Source organism: Pogoniulus pusillus, chromosome 21, assembly GCF_015220805.1.
Source record: "Pogoniulus pusillus isolate bPogPus1 chromosome 21, bPogPus1.pri, whole genome shotgun sequence".
NCBI lineage: Eukaryota > Metazoa > Chordata > Aves > Piciformes > Lybiidae > Pogoniulus > Pogoniulus pusillus.
In genome coordinates, this window is record NC_087284.1 from 18615209 (window position 1) to 18642396 (window position 27188).

The window sequence follows — 27188 nt, forward strand, 5'->3', positions numbered from 1 at the left end:
TTCTCTATCTTCTTTTGCTTCTGGGCTTTTGCCCTTCTTTTCCACTCATGCTATCACTTCTGGCTCACTTGCTCACACTGAAAAAAAAACGGTATTATTCCATTAAACTCTTCTTCTCTCAACATGTGCTGCTTTTGCTTATTTTTTTTGCTCCCAGTCCTCCTTCCCATCCCACCAGGAATGTGATGTGTGGGAGTTCTGTGTTAGCAGCTGCACTTGAACTCAGCTGCTGGCTGAGTCAAAACTTTAACATCTGCAAAACCCCAAAAGCAGTTCAGTAAGCTTTACTATTATTACATTCAATGGCTGCTCCTCCCACTGTTGCATATCTTCTTCACTTTTTTTCTCCAAATTATGGAAACTACGCATGGGTTTTTATTTGCCAGTATTGAGCCTGATATCTCTTAAACATGAATTTGAAGGTTTTACAGATCTTTAATATAAAGAACGAAAACTCTAAGTCCCGGAACAAGCTTTCCTCCCAAACATTTTAGACAGCAACCTGTAAAACTAACTTTCAAAATTCCAGAGTTACTTTTGACCTACAGTCTTTTCATCAGAATGTAACTCTTAAAAATGTATCTTTTTCTTCAAGTTTGAATTGTGAGGTCTCTCAGAAGGCACTGTATGACAGTGAAGAAATAAAAATCCATTCCTTTCATCATAGGGCTATAAAGAATTGAATAATATTTAGTTTCAGTACTTGTTACCTGATCACTTTTATAAAAAAACTTTTACAGACCTTTTATTAGGTCTATACAGTAATATGGAAACATTAAAGTTTCTGTAGATGTAGCTTTATGGAGGACAATCATCACAAGTTCCAACAGCCATCTGAAGCCAGTAGTCCAGATTTCTAAAAATTACAAAGTTGTACAAGTTCTCTCCTCCTTTGTGGAATCCATGTTCGCTTCCTCTCCAGGAAACAGGGCTGTCTGCAAAGCCATGCACAGTTAAAGTCAGCCAATAGGCCAGTTTTGGTTCACCAAAATAGCAACTGTAAGGAAGAAGACAAGGAGATCAATAATTATAATGGAACAGACAGCATGTTCAAGTAAAATAAAGATACTGTCAATGCACTGAAAATCTGTAATTAGCAGTTAAAAAAAATCCTTTAGTACATAATAAATAAATACAAGAGAAAAGGTTCTCTCAGAAGACAGCGAGAAATTAAGTCAGATTGGTGATTCTTGATGATTCACTGATACTCTTTATGATTTCTACCGTACTTTCAGACATGGCAAATCTACAATTTAAAGCAATACAAGACATTTTAAGTTGTACAATAGCTGTTCTTCATTTTCCACACCATGCATTGTCTTTCAGAAAACACAACACATACTGAGGACAGGTGCTAAAAAAAAGACATTGGAGAAAGAAAGGTAGTCAGGTTACACTTGACACCAGTAATGGAACCGGATTACAAATAATCAAAGCCATACATTATCCACTGCTTTGAAGTAAAATAAAAGCCAAGGAAATTTGTCTTCCCGCCCTAGCCTGGGGAATTTTTCTGCTTGAGAGCTGAAAACTGCTCCAAGAGTAAAGATCATATTGCAGCTACAACAACAGCAATACTATCCGAGGCAGAGCTACAATAGCTAGCCACAAGGCACTTCAAGCACTGTTTCAGACAAGGAGCAAAGAGCTTCCAGAATTTGCTGATGGTAGCACCAATATACAATACAAACAGATACACACTGATCTGTGATACACCAGTATCACGTAGTTTGGTATTTATATCAATACCTGGGTTTTTATCACTGGTATTGATTCACCTCATTCACTGATATTCAGTGTCCTGTGTAACAAACACTTGATTGAAAAAAAACTTGCGCTAAGTTAAATGCTGCAATAAACTCCAAGGACTTTGTGCTACTCCTCTGGATATCATAAAGGGATTTCAATATTTTCCATCAGTAATTACAAATACTAAATCAGATGTAATTGAGGGAATACAATTTTCAAAAAGAAGTGGGTATTTAAAATACGTAGGAGCTCAGTAGAGCCACAGATCCTTAGAAATTAAAAGTGAAGTCATTACTCAAATACAAGGCACAAATTTTCAAAATTTGAAGCATCCAAAATTGTTTACTGAATTCTTTATATTGATGTTAAGCTTTCAGCTCCTTTCCTAGTTAGAAAAAAAATCTTCCTTTTGTATATTTTTGTATTTATCCCCTCCCAGCACCACTGAAAATTGAAGTCTTAGAGCACAATTGGTTTAGTAATGCACTCCTGGCAGTCCTTACCACAGCTGCTCCAATAACTGAATTATCTTCTCAGGAACTATAAAGCCTGTGATTGTGCACAAAAAAGCTTTTTCCACCACTGTGTTGGGCTGAGGGCAGCAATAGGTTGATAAGAAGCTAGATGACTTGTTGTCTCTGGAAAAAAAAACAAACAACAAATGTCATCAAACTAAAACAAATATACTTGAAATCTTCTACATGGTTAACTCTGCTAAGCAGATAAACATCACACAGTTATTCATTCCAAGTTCCAGCACACGAGATGCTGGAAGAGATCCGTGTTTGTGGGATATCAAGGTCCAAGGTGCTTCATCCTCAGTGGTGTCTGCTGCTGGAACTTGGTTCTGAAACCAGCTATCAATTGCTAACTCTGCTCCTCTGATGTGCAGCCTAGGTACTGTTTCTTGTAACTCAGCCACCTGATGTAACAGGTTGTCCACCTCTACACACCTTGTGCAGGTACTTACCTTTCCCCTGGTAGAGGGGTTTAGGCAGTCATTGCAGCCTACTGTCTGTACTGAAGTTCCTTCTGTCACCAGTTCTGTCTGGGTGGATACTTCAGACGTCACTAGGGCTTTCTCTGAAGAAGCAAAGCTTTTAATCCTGAGGCAAACACCCACCACTTCGGTAGAGCCAAAGTGCAGCTCTCCTTACTTAAAAATCCACTTAAGGATCAAGAAAATAAAATACTTACAAGCTAACTTGATTCCAGACAGCACCTAGCCATTCAAACAGGTCCTCCGTGCTGCAGGACTCCTCTGGCTTGCCTTCTAGTTCGTTACTGTCTAACACTGGGCACTGCAAGTCTCTTATGGTGCTGAATGTTATTTTTGGCTTCAGGGCCTGTATTTGGTGTTTTGAAAAGTATGACAACAGTGTTGATTCCTCTGCACCTTAGTAACACAAGATCACAAACAGCTGTTACAGAACTACTTAAAAGGAGTACTGGATACATAAAACCTAGTCAGTTTTCATAAAGCAACAATTAGAAATAATAGCTTATTCATAAAAGTCTGAAGTCCAGAGCAGCACTTAAGTACTGCAGAAGAAATTCAATAGCAGGATCGAGTTCACTGCAGAGTACAATATCCAACATTCACTACCAAAAATTATGAAATCCCTAACCCATATTTATCTCATCAAGGAGAATCACTTGGGCAGCACAAAAAGGAGGGATAATCTAATTCTCTTTAGTCATCTTTCAAGCACCCAAAAACACAGCGAGAAAGGTGAGCAGTAGCTGAATTCTTGTTAAGTATTATTATATATATATATACATACACACAGAGAAAGAGTCCAAAGTGTGTTAGAGCAGTGATCTTCCTTCACCTTGTACTTCCTGTTGGCTAATGGGTCCAAATTACATACAACCTTGCACTAGAATTCTTAGTCAAATATAAAGAAAGTTCTACTTTTTAAAATCTGCTGCTCTAGTCTTAACTTCAGGAAACTCCAAGACTATAGTCAAGACTCCAAAATGATAATTCCTCTAGCTATGATACAGCTTTCCATGGTGACAACCAGATACACTGTAAATGTTTTTTAAAGGCCAATGAATTTAATCCAATGAACATTTAAAACTGTCATGGCAATTACAGCAACAGCAGAAAAGACAGTTTTGCCTCTCTCACTAAAGACATGAAACAGTCCACATCCCCTTTTCTGTTCCACTTAGTGCCAGAAGCACTAAGTGGGAAAAGTAGGTATGGAAACAGAAGTCCTGCATTTGGAAAGTGACTTAGTTGGTTATGGGTGTGCAGCAGTGTTGGACAAAGTGAGAAACACCAGTTATCAATGGGAAGGCTGAAAGCAGAATGTTTAGACACAGATTCTCTTGACAAAATACAGCTCTCTTTTTCCCATTCCAGCAGAATTCACACAATGCCTTATGGATAATTAACCATTAGTTTTATTTTGTCAGAACTAAGGAACTGAGAGTCTGTTGTGTGTTAGGAGCACAAGATTGCTGCACAGAAAGACACTGAGATTTGACTCCACACTCAGGAATTATTGACCTGACCTGTTTTTCCGATCTAAAGAAAGAGAGTGTTATTATTCCTGGATTGCACTACACTGGCAGCAACAAGCATAAGAAAGACACTGGTCCTAGAGGCATTTTTCTCTCTATTCAGGGTCAATTAATCCAAGCAAGCTGAGTCTGAAGATCTGCAACCTTAGCTGTATTTATGTCTCTATTTATAGTAATAACACTCTTCATTGTGACTCTTTCCTGAATACTAGAAGAATGGAGACTGCAAGCTTTTAAACCATTTATGTATGATTAGTATTCAAAAAGGGGGAGAGGACACATGATGGACTTGCTTGAAACACAGACACTGCTAAATGAGCTTGTACGCAGCATTAATTGTTCAGAACAGTGAACTCACTCACACTTGCGTTCAAAGAGTCAGGAAGGAGTAACAGTGTAAAAAGCAGATGGGCAAGCATCCTCAGGGACCTCTTTAACACCCCTTCTTACTAGTGAGGAGACTCAAAGCAGAACCACTCTAAAGCATTTTGGACTAGAAAAAAACAGTAAACTATAAATACTTGGACTTCAGGTCAGTTACATTTTAATTTCACATTTAGTTCTCATTACCTGTGTGATTCCAGGCCAGTAGGATGTCAAATTCTAAACGTTTCTTGTCTTTCAGGGCCCAAAGCACTCTGTTATGCATCTTGCTATCAGGGTGAAAGCTGGAATCGGTCAAGTTAATTGTTATAACTACAAAAAAATGGGAAAAAGTAATTGTTAGTCAAGTGAAATAATATTAAATTCGTTACAAAATAAAAGAGCATAAAGGAATCAAGAACATTACGCTTCCTAGTCACATGGAGAGAATCTTTCTAAAGTATTTGATTATGCAAATAGGACTCTCCATTACATAAATAAGCATTCACCTCCTGCTGTTCTCATTTTGATACGATCTGGGACTGCCTTCCAGTGACTGAAGAGAGAGATTCCTTTTGAAATGGCAGTGACAGAAGTCCCACACCAGCATTTTTAAAGTATCTTGACAACCAGGCAAACTACTTGCATTAAAAAAGCTGCCAGAGTTTAATATCAAAATCCACATACATGGTAATGACATTTTTTCAAGATTAATTAGTCCCAGGATAAAAGTTATATTTATTTTTCATCATACATTTTACTTGTCAATCAGAATAGTAAAGCGGTGTCCAATTTTGCAGAACTTTCAATTGCAGATAACAAATTTCCCTTTCCATTTTTATGCAACTACTGCAGGCTCTAAGACATTCAAGATACTGTGTTGTTCATGGGCTTTAACTATTTATAAAACAAAACAAAATTACACTGCTCTGAAGCTGTTAAAAGTTGATATAACTTCCCAAGCACTTGCTATTGGGAGGTTCCCATTTTAAGTGTGTCAAACATAATATAATCCTCCCTTTCAAGCAAGCAGCCTTCAGTGAGGCCCTTCACTGTTTTTCTACAAATTTTGTGCAACTTTTAAGCTCTACCTTAACTAATTTAGTATTTAAAAATTAAAAGGCATAGACACTCTGAACAATATACAAAAATTCTTGAGTCTTATATAGCTCCAGCATAAGTAAACCCCCCAGAAATCAAAAAACTGCATGGAATACCAAGGAGATCTGACCCTTGTTTCCTTATAATTGCTTTATTATTTCAAAAAAGTCCTTATTATCTGGAAAAAGCCCTCATATCTGCATGTGGAAAGACAAAATCTACACAAGAAAAAATTTTAAGGGAAGAGAAACTACAGCATTTCTGGTTTAGCATCCAAACAAGCTGCTCCACAGACAGATATAAAATAAGCACTATTAACATAAATAATACTTACTATATCTCATTGCTTTTTTGCCAGAATACTGAGAAGGGCGACCTTGCAGTCCAAGCTCCTCATAAGTATCCTTATCCACTGACAGAATTAGCTTGCCTATAAAAAAACCTCAAACTTCAATATAAATAATCTTATAGTTCCTTCCCTTTGAAGTCTTCAGTATACCTTGCATAATGTTATATTTGGATCCATGGTATTACTAATGTAATCCAGACTCCTTAGCTCCAGTTAAATGGATTAACCAGATTAATTCTCACAAAAAAAGTTAAAACTCAAATTTTTTTTTACTCAAAGAGCTCTTATGAAATAGAATGAGAAAGGATACTATTATTCCTGAGACCATCATAGCTTTCCCAGGGTACTACCCCACATCACTGCCTCAAACTTTCCTCCATTACCAATCACTACCAAAACGTATTTTGCTAGGACTGTGCCACCAGAGCACAAAGAATTTCTCCTCTGAAAAGTCTGAATTTACTTATACCCTGACAGGCATCTGTTACATTAGAGCATCTTAAGCTCGATGCCAAGAGACCAATTTATGTCTCTGTTATATTTTATATATTGTAAAATAGAAATAAAAATAATATTTAAGGACAAAATAGCTTCATTTTCTCTGCATGCAGAATCCCGCCTGAGATGGAACATTTCCATCACAGTTTTATGACAAACTGTAAGAAGGAAGAGTTGGCATGTATTTGATAAGAATTTACAACAGGCTGACACTCACTAAGTTAGTAGAGGTAAGACCTGGGGAAAACAGGGCTTGCAAGTATGCACATGAGCAGTAAGGAAAGATGCTTTGTAAGAAATTCCAGAATAGAGGAGCTCCTTTCTCCTTGATTTGGCCTTCTGGGACGTACTGGCCATATGTCACAGAATTCTGAACCTATATATATGGAGAGCCTAGGTAGCTGGGTTGAAGTGGCACCAGTCTTACCAGCAGACAATTGCTGCTTCTGCTGGGGATGCCTACCTTAAGAAGATAAGTGCCTGCCAGCCCTGCAGTCTACACATCTCAGGAGTTTTGCTGGTGGATAGAGTGAGTATAACCTGCCCTTTGATAAATAAAGTTACTCAGCATTCTTTGTCATATCTTATTCAGCACTGTAGTTTCCAGTATATATCTCTCTTAATGATTCTAGTATTTGAGCTATAATAAACTGTTGAAGTTGTACCCAGAGTGGGGTACCCATGTGTGTGCACGCTTCCGGGATCCCAAAGAACTCACTGGAACACTGACAGTATTTTAACACTTTACATAACTCTTCAAGAATAAAGACTGGATATTTTTCTCTTGTACTACAACTTATGTTTTTAAAACTACTAGGAAACAGTAAGTCAGAATGTAGTATTTTCAAAAAACTAATCCTTTGTATCAACTGCAGTCACAGTTGAAGCACTGAAAATCTGACACTATATAAAAGTGAAGCCTTTTTTTAAAACTTGCTTTATATTAAATAATAGCAGGATTGGAACAAGTTAAAACTAGTATCTTCCAGCTTTACATGTTTCTAGTAAAGCTGGCAAGTACAGTAAGCATTACATTTTTCAGTTTACAGTACTCCAAGTGAAAAAAACCCCACCCCAAGATCATAGTCAGGACATATGTATTATTAAAACCAAAACATACCATTTGGTAGCAGAGCTGCAGTATTATCTTGATCAATTTTGGTGTTATAGGTAAGTGCGTAGCATGAACCTTTAACGGTAAAGCAGAAGACCAAGAGATAACAGTGTTTAAAGACAAATATGACGACAAGAAAGATTCACCTCAAGATAATCAAACATGCCAGACACCATTTGAATCACTTTAAACCCTTCTGTTTTCAACAGCTTTCTTCCACCTTTTCAAGCACAATAGTGTTTGGTTATTTTTTATAAACCCCATACCAGCACTATTTTAAAGGACATCCTTCCCACCTGCCACCTGCCCCTATGAGAAAGTGGAAAATACTATTTTTTACCAGACACATTTCTATTGTTAGTTCACATATAGACAAGGTGAAAGATGCTCACACCACTAAATATATTTGGTAGTATTATCTGCCACAATCAATTTCTTAAAAATGCAAGAATCAGATCCTATAAATTTGGTGTACAAATGTCATACTACTTCCATAAAACTATTCACTTCATTAATGGCTTTCATGCCAAAGAAAATACAAGTCACATTATTTAGAACTCTGCCATTTCACCCATTTGTTCATTTCTCCTCTTTTCCCTTCAAAGTTTTTCTTTCTTCCTGACAATCTTCTGAAGGGTACAACATTCATCCTGGACAAACTCAGTGAAAACAGCAAGCTCCAAGTATGCAGTACCATGCATACTTAAATGCTTATGCATACATCCCTCGTGGCTCTCAAGGGGGATTTTAATTATCCAGGCATTTGCTGGAAGCCCCACTCAGCTAGTCAGCCACATTCCCGGAGTTTCCTCCAGTGCATCAAGAGTAACTTCATGATTCAAATGGTGGAGGAGCCAAATAGGAGAGGAGCACTGCTGGACTCACCCACATGGAGGGTTTAGCTGAAGCAGTGAACATGGAGGGCAGCCTTGGCTGCAGTGATCATGAGATGGTGGAGTTCAGGATCTTGAGTAGTAGGAACAGAATATCTAGCAGGACCACAACTCTAGATTTTAGCAGGGCAAACTTTGGCCTCTTCAAGCAATTACTAGGGAAAATAGCATGGGATGGAGTACTACAAGGCAAAAGTGCCCATGACAGTTGGTTAATATTCAAGAAATACTTCTTCCAAGCTCAGGATCAGAGTATTCCTGTGAGCAGGAAATCAAGGAGAGTCAGGAGACCTGTGTGGTTAAGTAGGGAGCTGCTGAACAAAATCAAGTGGAAGAAGAAAGTCCACAGATCGTGGAAGGAGGGACTGGCCAACTAGGAAGGTTAAGGAGGAGGCTTTCTTGGTTGATGGGGGCTGGGTTAGCAAGGACTGGGTTAGGGAACAGTTGAGGTCCATGGGTCCTGACGGCATGCACCTGCAAGTGCTGAGAGCTGGTGATGGTCACTGCCAGACCACTTTCCATCATATTTGGTAAGTCATGGTGAACAGGAGCGGTGCCTGGGGATTGGTGGATGGCAAACATCACCCCAGTCTTCAAAAAGGGCCCCCCAATTCAGGAAGGACAGGGAGCTGTTTGAGAGAGTCCAGCGAAGAGTCTCCAAAATTATTAAGAAGTTGAACATCTTCCTTTTGAAGAGAGACTGAGAGATCTGGGGCTTTTTAGCTTGGAGAGGAGACAACTAAGGGGTGATCTCATTCATGTTTATAAGTATGTAAAGGGTGAGTGCCAGGAGGATGGAGCCAGCCTCTTCTCGGTGATGCCCAGTGACAGGACAAGGGGCAATGGGTGGAAGTTGAGGCATAGGAGATTCCATGTGAACCTGAGGAGGAGTTTTTCCCCCTGTAAGAGTGATGGAGCACTGGAACAGGCTGTCCAGGGAGGCTGTGAAGTATCCCTCTCTGGAGATATTAAAGAACCGTCTGGACGCATTCCAGTGTGATCTGCTCTAGGTGAATCTACTGTGACGGGAGCACTGAACTAGATGATCTTTCAAGGTCACTTCCAGCCCCTCACATTCTATGATTGTATGAATGCCAAGTTGGTATATCAAGAGTCTTTCTTCAAATTCTTTTTGCTCTCAGTGGGTAAGATAACCTGCTGCAGCTCCATTAGTAAAAAAATCCCAAATCAACAAAACCAACCAGAAAAGTTGTACATTTTCCTCCTGCTGAGCACAGCTAACATAAGCTCCATGATGAAATAGAAATGAGAAAGGGAGAAGTCAGATGATTTTTGCAAGAATCTGATTAAAGATGAGATGTGAAAAATATGTATGAGGACACGTGGAAGCCCTCCTGACGGTAGAATTAAATGCTAACACACCACAAACCAGAAAAACACAGATAAAGAGAATTTTCTTAGTATTGCACCTTCCTTTCAAAACTTTTCAGAATAATAATAAATGGATGAAAAATATACACTATTACTGCATCTGTCATATTCTGGTTTCCTCCATACCTTTCTTCACAAAAGTATCAATGAATTCGTGAGAGACCAGTTCATGAACTGATAAACTCCTCAGCAGGTAGTACTCTCCAACATCTGTAAGAGTACTTTTCAGCACTTCAGGTAGGAGGCCACATTCAGGGATCAAAAAAGACACCTGTTAGGAACAAATTCATCACGTAAATCACATCCCAAAATCACTTCTGAAAGAAAATCAAGTGATAAAATAGGAAAAAAGCTTCTCTTCAAAGGTATCAGTACATTACACCAAAATGAGATGTAAAACAAATTTCAAGCTACTCTCTTCAAAATACATCAACTTGCAAAAAGCCTTTAAGTACAGCAAAAATATTGTCTAGGTTTTGTGTTTTGCACTCAATTCTACACAGTATGACCTAACTAACAAAATTTAAGGCAGGAAATTGATTTTCATGAGGGATCAACACCTAGCTTTTCTTACTAGACTCACCACTCAATATTCACAGTATCACAGTATTATCAGGGTTGGAAGAGACCTCACAGATCAAGTCCAACCCTTTACCACAGAGCTCAAGGCTAGACCATGGCACCAAGTGCCACGTCCAATCTTGCCTTGAACAGCCCCAGGGACGGCGACTCCACCACCTCCCCGGGCAGCCCATACCAGTGTCCATCTTGTGGTCCAATTGCCTAGCTCTAACTTCCCTTTTGTTTAAAACCTTTCCTGTATGGGTTTTATAGATCAAGAAAATTCTTAAGCCTGGGAGGAAAGTGCAAACACCAAGCTTCTCCGTAACTGTGCACCAGCAGCATAAACTTCATTCCCATGCTCATCACTCCCTCAAGCTCACAAGGAACAGATACGTATCAGCCTTTGCACACATACACAAGACAAGTAACAACCGACAGCTGGGCTGCTGCCACACAAGTACAAAGCACAAGGTAACTGCTAAAATAATGCACTAAAGAAATAGCAAGAGGGCCTGACACTTTCGTGAAAGCAAAGAAAGGAGAGCCAACTGGCAAAAACATGCTCTTAAGTTATCCAAAACAAAAATTACCAATATGCTAGGTGTTGGAAGGGCCCTCTGTAGATCACCTACTCCAACTCCCTGCTAAAGTAGAATCACTCAAAGCAAGCTACCCAGGACTGCAATGTCCAGGCACACCTGGAACTCATCTAGAGAAGGAAGCAGTTATTGCTGATAGCATTTTGGCTGGAGGAGGGACAACGTGAACAAAGGGGACTTCCAGGACACACCTGCAGCCAGATTTTAGCTGAAATTTCCCTCACCACTGACGGGCTCCCTTCGCTGCCCTGACTACAAACTTGTGGGCGCCACTCCCCGTGATACTCATGGAATCAGTTTCGGTTGGAAAAGACCTTTAAAATCACCGAGCCCACCCCTTACCTAACTCAACCAGTCTGGTGCTAAGCCATGCCCCTAAGCATGGTGGCTCAACCACCTCTCCGGGCCGCCCGTTGCAGCGTTTGATAACCACTTCTGTGAAGAAGTTTCTGTCAGTCTCCAACCTAAACCTCCTCTGGTTCAAACTGAGGACATTTCCATACTCATCAGTCAGCACTGACAAGACACTGCCACCTCTTTCCCAGTTGTGCCCGCACGCGAAGGGGAATACCTCCTAGAATAGTCTGCAGCACCGACCAGACAGCTGGCAAAGCAGCGGGACCTCAAGCCGGGCTAAGGGGACGCGCCGGTCTCCGCGGCGAGGCGCGGACGCCTCAGCCTGCCTCAGGCGGGCAGCTGCGCTGCGCTGCGCTGCGCTGCCCGCGCTCCGCCAGAGGTAACGGCCGTTAACGGTCACCGCGCGCCCGCCGCCCGCGCGCACCCACCCGGCAGTTGTAGGCGTGGTCCCGCACGTGCGCGGCGTGCCGCGAGCTGGGGTGCCGCACGTGGCCCTTCTCGCAGACCAGCAGGTGCCGCGGAACCTGCCGCAGCCGCCGCAGTGGGGGCGCCGACATCGTCCGCCCGCCCCGCGGGGACCACAGCCGCTCCCAGAAGAAAGAGCCACACAAACCCCGCTGGAACCAGGCGGAGGACCGGGGAAGTTGTGCGATGAGGTCACTTCCGCTGCTTCCGAGGGAACGCCGTGTGGTGTGCGCATGCCCGGCGCAGGGGCGGCAGCGATGGGACACCGCCCCTAGCTCCACGGCCCCGTTACGTGTGCGCAGTACTGCGGTCGGAAGGGTGGCGTTAGAAGGTCTTAAACTAAGTATATAATGAACTGGTCTGGAGCTGCGGTCTCTAAAGGATGGGCTACCGAGCTGCTGAGGTGACTGCAGTTTCTTTCTGAGGAGGAGAAGCTGAGAGACCTGGCGCTGTTTAGCCTGCAGAAGGGCAGGCAGCGAGGGGAGTCTTCTCAGTGCTAAAGGACAGGAGGCAACAGATGGGACGAGGCTCATTTCAGCAGTGCCATGCGACAGGACGAGAGGCAACGGGCACAAACTGGAACCCAGAAGGAGCATGACGAAAATAGTGGCATACAAAATTTCTGTCTTTAAGTGGGCTGTATTTATGTACACTAATTCCTGGTAAATGCTGACATTTTAATAGTGGTTGTTACAAGTCTGTGAGTAATTTGATGTGGGGTTTCTAAATACTGAAAAAAGAAAAACAAAACCCAACCAAAACACATTTTAAATTTGACATAATTAAATTTGTAAAGCTATGACAATTTTCCCCAAGGATTTCTAACCCAGGACAGAGTAATGTGTTTTTATGTATGTGCAGTTACAGGCTATAAACAAGAGGAAGGCAATGCCCTGAGGCAGCCCAGGCTAATAGCTTGCCACAAAAAAAGATCTCTAAAATACTTCCTAGGACTGGGGAAATTTGATTCTGTTTATCTATAAAATGAATCTCTTCCCAAGATGTACAAGGTCTGTAGTTGTGAAGCCCAACTGCTTCTTTCTTGTATATTTTTCTCCACTGAAGCACAGTTCTGACTCCTTCATGCTGCTGAATTTTCTGATTTCAAAAGAACGTGATTAAAAGATGTACAGTTCCATAAAATCAAATCTGAACAAGTATCTGTTAAGTACCTTGAAATTGATGTCTTTAAGGTGAATTAAATTGGCCATCAGGTTGAAGAAGCAGATTCTGTTGCTCTGCTCTTGTGAGAACTCAAGTGAAGTGCTGTGTCCAGCTCTGGAGTCCTCAGCACAGGAGGGACATGGACATGTTGGAACATATCCAGAGGAGGTCACAACAGTGATTAGCAGATGAAACACTGCTGCTGTGAGGACAGGCTGAGAGAATTTGGGTTGTTCAGCCCGGGGAAAAGAAGGCTCTGGGGAGACCTCATTGCAGCCTTTAAGTACATAAAGGGGACAATAAGAAAGATGGAGAGAGACTTCTTAGCAGAGCCTCTTGTGACAGGACAAGAGGTGATGTTTTTAAACTGAAAGAGGGAATTTCAGACTTGATATAAGAAAGAAAGTACTCAAGGTGTGAAGACTTCTTCTGGGAAGCCTTCCAGAGAGTGTTTCCACATCCACCTTGACCTTCCATGGGTCATAAATATGTCTCCTCCTCTTTCTCCCATAATGAGACAAAGAAACACTGATGCCTTTTCCCGTTGCTGTCTGCAAAACATACTGCAGGGTCACCACCTCACTGCTTTTCTCTACTGCAGGATAAAGGAAGTGACTTGCATCTTGTTGCAAGTTCTTTGCCAACACTTTATGGATCTTCCTGTCCTGTAACATTAATCAAGAAATGGTGACTACATGTTTGGTTGTAAACCATAAGGATAAGACACCCCCTGACCATATGGCAGGCAAGATACATGGAATGTTAAATATTAATCCTCCCATTTGAAAGTAAGAAAGGCTTCACAGTTAGAAGCGTTTGCACTTGGCTAAGATAAAGCTTTTGTTCTTTGAGTGAGAAGGAAGGGATTCCTGTGGGGAATGGATGCATTCTGCTTGTAGAAGCAGAAAGAAATCCCATTTTTCCCACTCACTTGTATAAGGAAAAAGCAGCATATAAAATAAAAAGCAGCACTCAGGAAAATGGGTAAAAAAGGAAAACTAGGAAGAAGAGAGAGTTGAAATAGGTCTTGAAATAGGTCTTCAGGGTAATTTAATTGCTGAATCCATTCAGTATTCAGAATGAAAACGAATCCACTACTGAGTTTGTTGTTTCACCTTAGTTGTGACACTGATGAATAATTTACTCCACAAGATAACTAAGGACTCCAGATTTGGTTCCCTGAGATTGTCCTGGCTACTTATTCTTAGGTCTGCAAGTAAGATGATGGGATGGAAAGGATCCGAGCAGGACGATGATATGATTAGGAAACAGTGGTATGTGGAGGAGAGTGAACATTGGCTACAAGGAATGAGTTTGTAATTGAGACTCTACACAGTTTGATACAGACTCAGTTCTGTCCTGCACTTACATGCAGCAGCCTAAGTTCAGAATTGCTCCTTTAACACCAATAAAGTTATTCATGGTCTAAACCAAGTCCAACATGATGAGTGGACAGTGACCTACTTACTGCTGTGGAGAACAGGATAACATAGAGCAGGAAAAGCTTTCTGTTTGTTAATTGTCCTCATGCACTTCTGTTGTATGGTTGGAGGACAGCAGGATGCGAACAGCACCGCTTCTTACTCAGGAACATCTTCACAGAATCAAAGAGTCACAGAATTGTTTTGTTTGGAAAAGACCTTTAAGATCATCAAGTCCAACCATTATCTATCTCTACAATGTCAGGTGCTAAAGCATGTGTCTCAGCACCACATCTATGCATCTTTTATACACCTCCAGGGATAGGGATTCAACCACTTCCCTGGAGAGCCTATTCCAATGTATATGACTTTTTTGGTGAAGAAGTTTCTTCTAATATCCAACCTAAACTTCCCCTGGTGCCACTTGAGGCTATTTTCTCTTGTCCTATCACTTGTTAATAGGGAGAACAGACAATCCCCATCTTTCTCCAACCTCCTTTCAAGGAGCTATAGAGAGTGAGAAGGTCTCCTCCAGACTAAACAAATCCAGTTCCCTCAGTTGCTCCTCACAAAACCTGCTCTCCACACTCTTCACCAGCTTTGTTGCCCTTCTCTAGATGTGCTCCAGCAGCTCATTGTCCTCCTTGTAGTGAGAGCCCCAAAACTGAACACAGTATTTGAAGTGTGGCCTTACCAGCACAGACTACCGGGGGACAATCACTTCCTTTAGATCTATCACTGCAGTTTGAACACTGTCTTCTTTTGACTGAATTGCTTTGAACTCCTTTCAGCATGTCTCCTTGAAATATTTTCCAACAAGTTGGAAAGCAAGTTGAGTCCTTCTGCTTCTCCAAGTAAAAAGATGAATGACTCAGTTTTGGCACTATTCAGCTGCATTTACACTCTATTGCATTATAGAAACATTAGAAATGATGCAGTGAGTCACGGAAGTAGCAGCCTTTAAATGTCTTGTCAGTTTGGAAGTAAAAGAAATAGGAGACATGTGGGATTTGTCTTTTTGTTTTAGTTGGATATGAAAATGGAGACAGAAGCAGAGTTGGAGCAGATTAGTAGCCCAGATACCAGTAAAGGAAACATATTTAGCTAAACTTAAATATTTACTATGTGACAATGTGAACTATGTCTTATCTGCAGATGGCTCCAAAACTGAACTGCCCTGAGTTCTGCCAAGCTGGTACTGGGAGCAAGGAGCCTATAAGAGCTTTATTAAGGTTGTAATACCAATTCATGATGATATGAATCATGATCATATTCTTCGATAAGTCTTTAATGCCACAGTCTGATTCTACTGACATGGCTGGAAGACTTGGACTTTATTAGCTTCAAATTGCAAAGAATGCAGGAAAGGTCCTGACACAGACACAAATGATTTCTAGCGTAAAAAACTAAATTGTATTGCTCCTTCTCACACAAAGCACCTAGTAATGCTGTGCTGCAAACTGCTTCAGCTGAGTCACCTACCACATCTGTTCCCCAGGGATCAGTACTGGGTCCATTTTGGTTTAATATCTTTATCAGCAACCTGGATGAGAGGATTGAGTGAACCCTCTGCAAGTTTTCTGATGATAAAAAACTGGGGGTGTGTGGCTGACAGCCCATCAGCCTGTGCTGCCATCCAGTATGATCTGGGCAGGCTGGAGAGCTGGACAAAGGCTAACCACATGAAGTTCAGTAAGGACAAGTGCAGGGTCCTGCATCTGGGGAGGAATAACAACAGGCACCAGTACAGGTTGGGTGCTGCCCTACTGGAGAAAGACCTTGGAGTCCTGGTGAACAGCAAGTTCTGCATGAGCCAGCAATGTGCCCTTGTGGCCAAGAGAGCCAGTGGCATCCTGGGGTGCATCAGGAAAAGTGTGGCCAGCATATCTAAGGAGGTTCTTCTGCTCCTCTACTCTGCCCTAGTTAGACCACATCTGGAATACTGTGTCTTGGTTTCGGGCTCCCCAGTTAAGGAGGGACAGGGACTTGCTGGAGAGAGTCTACCAGAGAGCCACGAGGATGACTGGGGAACTTGATTGAGCATCTCCCCTTCAAAGAGAGACTGAGAGACCTGGGGGTGTTTAGTCTGAAGAAGAGAAGACTGAAAGGAGATCTCATGAATGTGTCATCATCAATATCTGAGGAGTGGCTGTCAAGTGGATGGGGCCAATCTATTTTCACTACTCAGTGGCAGTAAGACATGGAGCAATGGATACAAATCGGAACACAGAAAGTTTCACCTCAACAGGAGGAAAAACTTTTTTACAGTAAGATTGACAGAGCCCTGGAACAGGCTGCCCAGAATGGTTGTGGAGTCTCCTTCTCTACAGACTTTCAGAACCTGCCTGGATGCATTCCTGTGTGGACTACCCTAGGGGATCATTCTCTGGCAAGGGGGTTGGACTCGATCTCTGGAGGTTCTTTCCAACCTCTAAAGTTTTATGACTCTGTGATCTGGCTAACTTTCTATGCCAGAAACCAAGCAGTCAGATTTCTGAGGGGGTGAGCACTGAAATCTCTAGCCACGTCAACTGAGGTTCCAATGTTTGTAATCGTAAGAATCAATATACATGGCTGAGATAAGCACCAGAACAAGAGGACACAGCCTCAAGCTACGCCAGGGGAAATTTAGGCTGGAGGTGAGGAGAAAGTTCTTCACTGAGAGAGTCATTGGACACTGGAATGGGCTGCCTGGGGAGGTGGTGGAGTCGCCGTCCCTGGGGCTGTTCAAGGCAGGATTGGACGTGGCACTTGGTGCCATGGTCTAGCCTTGAGCTCTGTGGTAAAGGGTTGGACTTGATGATCTATGAGGTCTCTTCCAACCTTGGTGATACTGTGATAAGCATTCTCTCTCTTACAGAATACATACTCTATTGGATAAATATTCTCTCTTACACTATCTACTCTGTCAGGTACCTGTTCTTCTCTGTAGTATCACAGCTTAGCAACTGAGAACAAACTGGAACTGAGGCAGTCCTGCGGAAGTGCAAAGAGACAGGAAAAGAAACGAAACTAACACAGACTCACCCAGTTGGCTGGCATTTCCCAGGAATCAGTGAAACAGGAGATATTGCACAACTCTTATTTTGCCAAAAGACAGAGAGATGTCTGAGCTAATGAGGTCAGTTTCTCATTCCATGATGCCACGTCAAACACAACTCTAAACACCAACAGAGTTCTGATGCCACGTCAAACGCAACTCTAAACACCTGCAGAGCTTTTGCCAGCTGACGTCATGAAGGTCCTTCTGAGCAGCCAGGCAATTCTGTTGTCCTAGGAGAGTCCAAATGAAATCCTGTCACTATTGACTTTGAGTGAGCTCCACGCCTTGCTGCTTGTGACAAAGATAAACACAGAAATACAGAACAGTATTAATGTGGGTACAAGTTCATGTCAGTTTCCATTTTGGTGTCTCATTTCCAATTCTCATTTCTAAAGCATTCCTAATGCTTTAGAGGGGTAAAATTTCTGATGCCTTGGATAGCTGGTTTATGTGCTAGCAATTCAAAAAGCTGCTCTAGAGATGTCATTTATGCTTTCTGTACTTTCTAGGAGGTCATTTGGGAGGGTATGTCAAGCATTGAGTGTCCATAGTGAAGAGCTAAATGAGTCTTCTGTCTGGATAAGCTTCCTTACTGAGTTTTAAGAAGACATTGTTTTCTGTTTTTCAAAGTCAGCCTGATACGTGTCAGGGCAGGAGCAAAATCCAGCAATTTAAGATAGATGCCAAGAAAACAATTGATAATTTTAACAGCCCAGGAATAGTTTGATAGTTAGAATGCTTTTTATAACAAACCAGACTGGATTAGATGGAGAACTTCTTCATGGAGGTCCAAAGCAATATTCTACCATAATATAGTGCAAGAATTGAATCCCAATCACATTTCCCCTAGATTGCTAAATGAGAAAAAAGACACAGAAACATAAAAGTTTTACATGTGAGAAGCTGGATCCTCATGTTCATCAGAAACCTTTGAAAGAGATGTGGTTCTGCAGCTTTCTGGAGGTCCACATTGAACCAAACAAAACCCACACAACAAAACCCTTTTCAACTCCTGTGCTGCGAATCCTTTTGGGAATCTGAAACCATTTTTCTCACTAATAGTCCGAACTTTCCTGTTTCAAAGACTGGCTGCTTGGGTTAAATTGCTGAGCTGCAACAGCAAGTCTCTCTGTTAGGATGTCAGCTTGTACATGTCAGGATTTTCATCATAATATAATTAACTGATTAGAAGTCTGACAAACAACAGGAGATTTTCAGTGTACCACATAAACATGAAAAGTTTAGCTAAATACCGTACAAATATCAAAGGTATGAACCAAACCTGGCCACATAAACCAAGCAACACTTCAGAAACCTTAGTGAATGGAAAGTTTGTGTGCAACATGAGTTTTGTCACAGTTAAGGCCAAATCCAGTCTGAATTTAGTGTTTGTTCAAGCACTTGGAATCTTGTCCATATACTCAATATTAGGAACTGAAAAGGGTATTTCATGCCAATACAGGAAATACACTCACTGCTGTGATTCAGGGAAACAAGAATAAATACATAGAACCATAGAACATAGAATCATAGAACAATTTGAGTTGGAAGTGACCTCCAAAGGTCATCTAGTCCAACTCCCCTGCAGTCAGCAAGGACATCCTGCACTAATTCAGTTTGCCCAGAGCCCTGATGAACCTGACCTTGACTATCTCCAACCATGGGGCCTCAACTATCTCCTTGGGCAACCTGTTCCAGTGTTCCACTACCTCCACGGTAAAGATCTTTCTCCTAACATCCAACCTAAATATCTTCTCTAGTTTAAAACCACTGCCCTTCATCCTGCCACTTCAGGCCTTTGTAAGCAGTCCCTCTTCAGCCTTCTTGTTGGCTACCTTTAGGTACTGGAAGGTTACTATTTGGTCTCTGTGGAGTCTTCTCATCTCCAAGCTGAAATCAGAGCATGTTTCTGGCTTCCTGGTAGACATCTCTGCATAACTTGCAAACTGTTGTTCGTGATGAAATGTTACAAAATCTTACTGCTGACTTCTATTCAGTAATGATTTGTATATAATTTTATTACATACTTCAAATTGATCTCCAAAAACACCAAGCAAAAATATTTATCCAGTCTGTAAAAAAAATAAGCTGACAAATGTGAGAAAGGCAAAGGAAAAGAAATACAAGGAAAACAGGACTGCCCAGACTCACAGGTCGCTTGCTGTGCAATTTAACGTTCAAGATGACTGCAAACAGACCATTCCATCTTCCTGTTCTCATATCCATCCTTTTCCTCTCCCTTCCCTTCTCGCTCTCCTGTACAATGCATTTCCCCCCTTTTTTCCCCCCAATCTCGTAACACCTGGTTGGAGTCTCCTCCCACCCCAGGTGTCACTACTTTGCCCTCTCTACCTACTCCCCTTTTCAATCTGGATTCTATTGGAGTCTCCTCCCACCCTAGGTGTCACCACTTTGCCCTCCCTACCCACTCCCCTTTTCAATCTGGATTCTATTGGAGTCTCCTCCCACCCCAGGTGTCACCACTTTGCCCTCCCTACCCACTCCCCTTTTCAATCTGGAGTCTATTGCAGTCTCCTCCCACCCCAGGTGTCACCAATTAGCTCTCCCTACCCACTCCCCTTTTCAATCTGGGTCTTGTTGGAGTCTCCTCCCACCCCAGGTGTCACCACTTAGCCCCCCACCCACCCACTCCCCTTTATAAGTGACCCCAGGAAAGGCAAGCCTCAAGCTTGCCCAGTTGGGCAGAAGGATCCTCCTCGGATCATCACTGGTGAGTGCTCCGTGGTGCATCACTGGGTGAATGGTGGAGGGGATTCAAAGGCCGGGGGGCCTGGTGGGCCCCCCGGCTAGGTAGGGCTAGGCCTGATGATTGCTCTGACATTGCTCACGGGTGCTGGGTAGGCTTCCTTAGGCTGAGTTTCTCCGTGTTGAGTTGCTTCTTTCAGCTCACTAAGGATGACCTGGAGTACTCGGCTGAACCTATACCAGATCACATTTTCAGGTATTTAAAGTAATCTTTACATCCCATAAGGAATGTCAGATTCAGGTCTGCTGAGAGACAAGACAAAACATACAGGAGACATCTATAAGTCATTGAGACTCAAAGCCCTGAAAGATTTTGCTTGCTGAACACCCTGCAGAAATTAAAATCTTTGTATTTAAGACTGAGAAATTCAATCACATCCAAATACTTGTTCCCATTTCAGTACTGTTTCCACTGCAGATGTCATGCCTTTTTTTGGAGTACAGCTGCTTGGTCTTCCTGCATAAAGAAGAAATTGAGGTCTAATAATCTAACTTCTGAATACTTTTTATGCAGAGCAGTATAAGGTTTTTCACTTGGTGTCTGACTGTCCTCATGAACATAACAAACTGGAATCCTATCCTTGCTAAAACCATAAAGCAGCTACAGTTTCCCACAGGGTAAGAAGCATTTGGGGTTTAAAGAAAATAAGGAGATATCTTCCATGTTGTTTTTGTACAAGCAACATGACTTAAAATTGGGATGAATAACTAAATGATTTTCAAAGCAAAGATGGTTCAGAACTGTCCTGATTTGAGCTAAAATGCAACTAGTTCTGTTCAGTGATTTGACTGTTTTCACAGACAGTGGCTGCTTTGAGCAATGATAACACTTATGGTTAGAGTTACTGCCATGGGCTGGGCTGCAGAAAAGCTCTTGCTTGGACTTGCTCCTGTGCAGACCATGGACACTGCTAAATCCAGTGCCCTATGTTTTGGTGCAGAAGGTCAGGGGTGGCACCTGCAGGGAAAAGTGGACAGGACAGGTGACTAAACTGACCAACAAGGTGTTTCATCCCATGGACATCGTCTTCAGGACAAAACTGAGGGATCACCAGAGTCAAGCCTCCTCTTCAATGGCCAGTGTCTGAGAACGACTCTGTCTATTCTGCCTTTGACCCTGATCCATGAAATCCTGAATCCAGTTTCAAAATCCAGTTCCTGAATCCTGCTTCTATTTGCCTCTTAATGCAGTCTGGGATTTCCCCTAAGCCTGACCCCAGCATCAGTGGTGACAGTGATATCATTGTCATCAAAGTGTTGGGTTCCATACTGGTTTGTATCTCTTTGTACCTATTTCATTCAAAGTGGTTTAGTTTTCTTTCACAACCTATCGGTCTCACTCTCTATTCACTTTCTCTTCCCATTGGGAAGGGAGAGGATTCATAGAGAGCACCTGTCTGGTGGCAAGCCCAGCCCCTACCCTTGACAAGAATAAAAGCTGCTAGAATTTGAGAAAAGCTGCTAGTAATTTTCTGGATGAAGTATGATACTTCCTGCATATTTCTAAATCCCTGAGAATTGTTTCATAGCATTTAGGAGTTATTTCTTCTTCACAGTTTCAAATAAGCTGTTGTCACAGGAGATTTTCTTAGAAAAACCTCAAGGGAGGGAGAGATGTGGCATATTTGAAGTAAGCACATCCAGAAGTTGGATAGTTTCCTCTTTGACTGACTGGAAAATGTGCTGGATTTAGATCTGAAGGTTGAAGCTCCTATTGAAAGTGTGTCAAAAGAAATTACAAACAGTGTTTGAACTGGCTTCTGGATTCTGAGGTGTAGTTCCATCAACAAAATCCTTCAGTTATTTCAAGCTGCAAATGCTCCTGCAAGGTTTGTGTTGAATGCAGGATGGGGACAAGGTAGTGGGCAGCTGGTAAAGAAGAAGGGATGAAATCAAAGAAAGTGTCATGTTGATCTTGTGTTTATTTATGGCCTTGAACATAACTGGTCAGCCTCCTGACTGTGAAGCTGCTGTCTCTGCTTTATGAGGAAGTCTCTCTGCTTTTATCTTAATGTTTCCCTAATAACAAAGGTAAATGTCATTTAGAAAATGTAGAGTCTTGTTGCTTCCTTCTGTTAAGAGAATGCATTCTGAAACACTTAAGAGAGAACACCAAATACCCCCTGATGTGATGTTCACTGGCACAGTTTGTCACACAATTGAACATCTGTGGTAAAGGTTCATCTGATTTTAAATTACTCCTTTTCTGCACCAACCAGTTACCACTGAAAAATCTGACTTCCTTTTGTGAGTTCTTAATTGCCTGATTTTAATTCTTTCCCTGCCAGTTTCTACTGCCTTAATGACTTTTGCTTAATTTCTGTGTGCTGCACTCCTTTTCCCAGGCCTGGCTCCCAGAGTTGTAGGATATATAAGAAATTAATATTAATTGCTGAAATATTACTTAACTTTTATCAATATTTACAGAAAGTTTCATGTTATGCTGTCCCTTATTTGGCTTGAACCTTTCATGTTCCTCTGTAATTTCTCTTAGTCCAAATGGTTTTGCCTTATCAGCAAATGGCACGATTTTTCCCTCTGCTGCTTATAACATTTGCTAATGATTTGGCAAGCTAGGAAAGCATGTGTTGGTGGGATAAACACCACATGAGGAAGGAAGGGCTGGGGTTTTTTTTTCATTTCTGTTTTTCCTCACCACAAGATAGATATTAGTTCCAAGAAAATGATGGTAGTAATACTGTATTTTATATAAAGAGTCTTCAATATATATATTTTATAAGCTGGCTGAATGTGGCAGCTTACAGCCGAGTGGTGGTGATGAGCAGTTGACAGCCAACTGGTACTCATCATGTTTTCCACTAGCACAGCCAGCGTCTTTTATTCCTTTTGTGGCCAGCAGGATCAGGGAAGTGATTCTACCTCTGTACTTGGTACTGGAGGGGCCACACTTCAAATGTGCTCAGTCTGGGGGCCCTCACTACTCAAAGACACTTGAGTTGCTGGAGCATGTCCAGAGACGGGCAACAAAACTGATAAAGAGTCTAGAGAACATGCATTGCGATGAGATGCTGAGGGAACTGAGACTGTTTAGCTTGGAGAAAAGGAGGTTGAAAGGAGACCTTTTTGCTATTCATAATTCCCTGAAAGGTGGTTGGAGCCAAGTGGGAGTTGGCCTGAGAAGCTGCTCAGTGATGTTTCTGCTGCTTTGATTAATATCTCTGTGGAATCCAGACTGCAAGCTCAGTTGGACTGCATTTTATGCACTCACGTTGAGAGGCTTTTTGGCAACCAAAACGAAGCTAAAAATAAAACAAACTATGCAAAATGTACAAAAATCCCCTGATAAATGCATGCTGCAAGTGTACTGCTTCAGAAAACACTGTTACATGCTTCTTTTGTGTCTCTTCTGTGAGAAAAACCATGGAGGGAAGTTTTGATAATAGGGTGTTTCTGCAGTCCTAGGTACAAATCACCTCAGGACAACAGCAGTGGCATGCACAAAGGAGAGAATGAAACTTGGCAAACTCTCAGGTATGGCTCTCACCATACTAATAAAAATGTCTTAGTGGGTGCTGCTTACGACATATCATGTTGAGAAAATAAAACCAAGGGAGATTCTGCTTCTCTTTACTTGTTTAAAACACTGGCTTTTCCCTCGATTTTTTGTTTTTTTTTAACTGAAAACTCTGAAGGCAGTTGGACCTTCACAGCATGCAGGTGTATACCTCCTGAGCCTCTGGGCTTGCTTTTCCACAAGCGGAGTACTGCTAGTACTAAGTGTGGGTGAAACATGGTTAAAAAGGTTTGCTTATACAATAGATCACGCTTTAAAAAGTGAATGCTTTTGGTGTGCTTTTTACCTTTGGGGTTTTGCCCTCCAGCTCAGGTCTCAAAGCTTTTCTCTCTGGATAGGATTCGTGGAAAGCGATTCGAACAGAGAATCCGGGGTGGGGGGATTGTCTCTGTGCTGCAGAAGGTAAGACGTTTCACGACCACCACCACATACGGGCAGAAGCTGGTAGTACCTGCCCCAGGTGGTGATAGGGCATTCGGCTTCATCCTCACCCTCTGGCCTTCTCCTGTGGGTTATCTGCGATGGAAATCTAAATACAGGTAAAGATGATAACAATTAATTATAGCAACGATGGAGTCTGCCTCATGACTTTGCCGGGTCTCGCCTCGGCCCGACTTTGCAGCGGTGGAGGGACGCGCTCCATGGGTGCTCCTCTTTCCTCCCCATCTCTCACCCAAAGCCCGTAACTCCTGACAGCGTTGCTCGCAGCTTTCTCCCCCTCGCCCTGGTAACCGCTGCCGGGCTGCGGGCGGGAGGACGTGCGGGGCCGCCCGTCCCTGGTTCCGTATTGCCCGTTCCGGGAGGTCCCGCCCCAGCCCTGCGGGGAGGCTCCGGCCCAGGCGCGGAGGGGCGGGAGGGGACTCGCCCCCCGCCCGGGGCCTGTGGTGGGGCCGCTGGATAAAGCGGTGCTGGGCCGCCCGCCTACCGCCATAGGGGCGGCCGGGACGGGCCCAGGGGGGCGCCCGGCCATGGCGAGCCCCGCACGGCCGCGGCAGGAGCTGGTAGCGGAGGAGAAGCGGCTGCGCGTCTCGGCCCCGCCGCTGCCCCGCGACATCGAGCGGGAAGTGGCCGGAGAGCGGTCAGTGCTGCTGGAGCCGCGGCAAAGCGGGAGGCCGACGGTCCCCAGCCCCGGCGAGCCGCGGGAGGAGGAAGATGAGGAGGAAGAGGAGGAGGAGGCAGCGGCGGGCGAAGGTTGCTGCAGCAAGTGCAAGAAGCGGGTGCAGTTCGCCGACTCGCTGGGGCTGAGCCTCGCCAGCGTCAAGCATTTCAGCGAGGTGGAGGAGCCGCAGGTGCCCCCCGCGGCGCTGTCCCGCCTGCAGAGTCCGCCCGCCGAGGAGCGGGACACGCCGCCGGGCCAGGACGCTCCAGCGCCGCCCGCCTTCTGCCTGCTGCCCGAGTTCCCCGACAGCGGGGAGCCCAGCGCCGAGCGGCTGCGGCGGCAGCGCGTCTGCCTGGAGCGGCTGGGGCGGCCTTCGGCCCCGACCGACGTGCGGGGCACGGTGCAGGTGCTCGGGTGTCCCGGCCCCAAGGAGGTGACAGTGCGGTATACCTTCAACGAGTGGCATTCCTTCGTAGACGTTCCGGCAGTCCCCCTGCCCTCGGCCCCGCTGCCTGTGGGAGACTCTCCGGCCGAGCGCTACTGCTTCAGTCTGTGCGTCCCGCCGAGCCTGAGGGAAGGCTCGGCCCTTCACTTCGCCATCCGCTACAGGAGCCCGCACGGAGAGTCCTGGGACAACAATGGTGGCCGCAACTACACCCTGAGATGCTGCGGCTTACTCGCGGTCAGCCCTGTGCCCTCCGCCCCGCCGAGCCCGGCTGCACCCCGGTATTGATGTCCCTGCAACCAGCCGTCCGTTGGAAGGGAGGGCCAAGGCACCTGTCCCGGAGACTACCTGAAATCTGGTGGTCTTTAAGCAGTTGCTTTGGTTTCACTAGTGAAAGGTGGATGTGTGTAGACTCGCGTTGCTGTGGCTTGTGGAACTGGTTTCTGTTTGGTTTTGGAGAGAAGAAGGAGACTGTGTAGCAGGGGCTTTGCCTTTCCCCTCTTGAAGTGAATTTTGAGGTCTTGGTTTGGGTGTGACTTAACCTGATCATCAAGAGATGCACAAGGAACTTGTGTGAAAGCTCACTTTGCCACAGATTGAACTTTTAGGATCCTACTTTCCCCTCTCACATTGAGGGCTGTGACAGCAATTGTTCTTTTTGTTCTTTTTTTGTTACTACTTTTCAGTTCACTGAAGTGTCATAACATTCACTGCTGTGAACACATCAGACTTGTGACAGGCATGTGTGCCCATCCCACCTTTGCCATGCCGGTGATGTCTCCAGACATCAGGCATGCAGCTTGTTTTGGGGCTGGATCTGGAGGTTAACTGGGCTGCTCTGGTTTCTGTCATTCGGCACACTTCCATACTGCTTCCTGCCTTCCCCAGGCTTGGGTCTGGCTAAGAGAAGCCAACAGGGACTTGTGCAAAAGTGCTTTTGCTTAAAATAGACTGGTGACTTCTTTTCACACGACTGATGATTCTGACACCAGGATGAAGGAAGAGTTAAAGGACTTGTGATGGTGGTCGATCAGGAGAACTTTGGTACTACCCACTTGCACACTGTGAAGTCAAAACTGGTGCCTGTCTCACCCAGAGTTCAGTATTCCCTAATGTGGGGAGCAGGGACTAAGCTATCTGGACGAACTTCTCACCAAGGAGTGGCAATGCAGAGAGGCTGTCCTCAGTACGGAAGGAAAACAAGTGCCTTAGTTCAGCTCTCTGGTTACGTTTTGCACCACATTTCTCAAGTATCTATAATTTATTTGTCTTCTTTTGCTACTTTGTGTTCAGTGTTTGTATCTTGCTGGGGAAGGGGTTTGTTGTGCACACAGATGGACTTGAGATGATTTCTAGTCTATTACCTTGCGAGTCTGAAGGTTACTGCTGGTGTCCCAAGTCCTGAAATGAAGCAGAAAGTGCCAATGCAAATAAGTTTGTAATAATAATTAAAAACTAAAAGCTTCAAAAAGTCAGAGAGCTGACCATTAGCCATCTTTTTTTTTTTTGTGTAGAGCAAGACATAATGGAGTGTTTCTTAACTTTTCAGACTGGTTGTGCCCCTGCTCTGATTACACGCATGTCGGTGTGCCTCATTGTGAGCAGTGGTGGTCGCCGCCTGTGAGCAGAATTTTGGGCTGCAGCTGAAAGTGACCATCGTTCTACCACAGCCACGGGGCAAATCATCTTCGAAGTCCATCACAGCGTCAGGTTGCAACTGGCACCTTGTGTAGAACAGT

General features: G+C 43.6%; 2 protein-coding genes across 4 annotated transcripts; one reads left to right on the forward strand and one right to left on the reverse strand.

Annotated features, from left to right (window-relative positions):
* Positions 1–415: 415 nt before the first annotated feature.
* RPP40 (ribonuclease P/MRP subunit p40) lies at positions 416–24459 on the reverse strand. 3 transcript variants are annotated; one of them, XM_064161134.1, is made up of 9 exons: positions 24192–24459; positions 17589–17834; positions 10118–10262; positions 7713–7781; positions 6080–6175; positions 4852–4977; positions 2947–3145; positions 2253–2387; positions 416–997 (listed from the first exon to the last, which is right to left on the reverse strand). In XM_064161134.1, exons 2-9 carry the CDS (start codon positions 17601–17603, stop codon positions 799–801), a joined length of 984 nt encoding a protein of 327 aa, XP_064017204.1. In that variant the 5' UTR covers positions 17604–17834; positions 24192–24459; the 3' UTR covers positions 416–798. The 3 variants fall into 3 exon arrangements, with proteins under 3 accessions (XP_064017204.1, XP_064017203.1, XP_064017202.1); XM_064161133.1 differs by lacking the exon at positions 24192–24459 and adding an exon at positions 19729–19829; XM_064161132.1 differs by lacking the exons at positions 17589–17834; positions 24192–24459 and adding an exon at positions 11940–12207.
* PPP1R3G (protein phosphatase 1 regulatory subunit 3G) lies at positions 23787–26924 on the forward strand. The gene is made up of 2 exons (XM_064161135.1): positions 23787–23862; positions 24244–26924. Exon 2 carries the CDS (start codon positions 24874–24876, stop codon positions 25735–25737), a length of 864 nt encoding a protein of 287 aa, XP_064017205.1. The 5' UTR covers positions 23787–23862; positions 24244–24873; the 3' UTR covers positions 25738–26924.
* Positions 26925–27188: the final 264 nt, after the last annotated feature.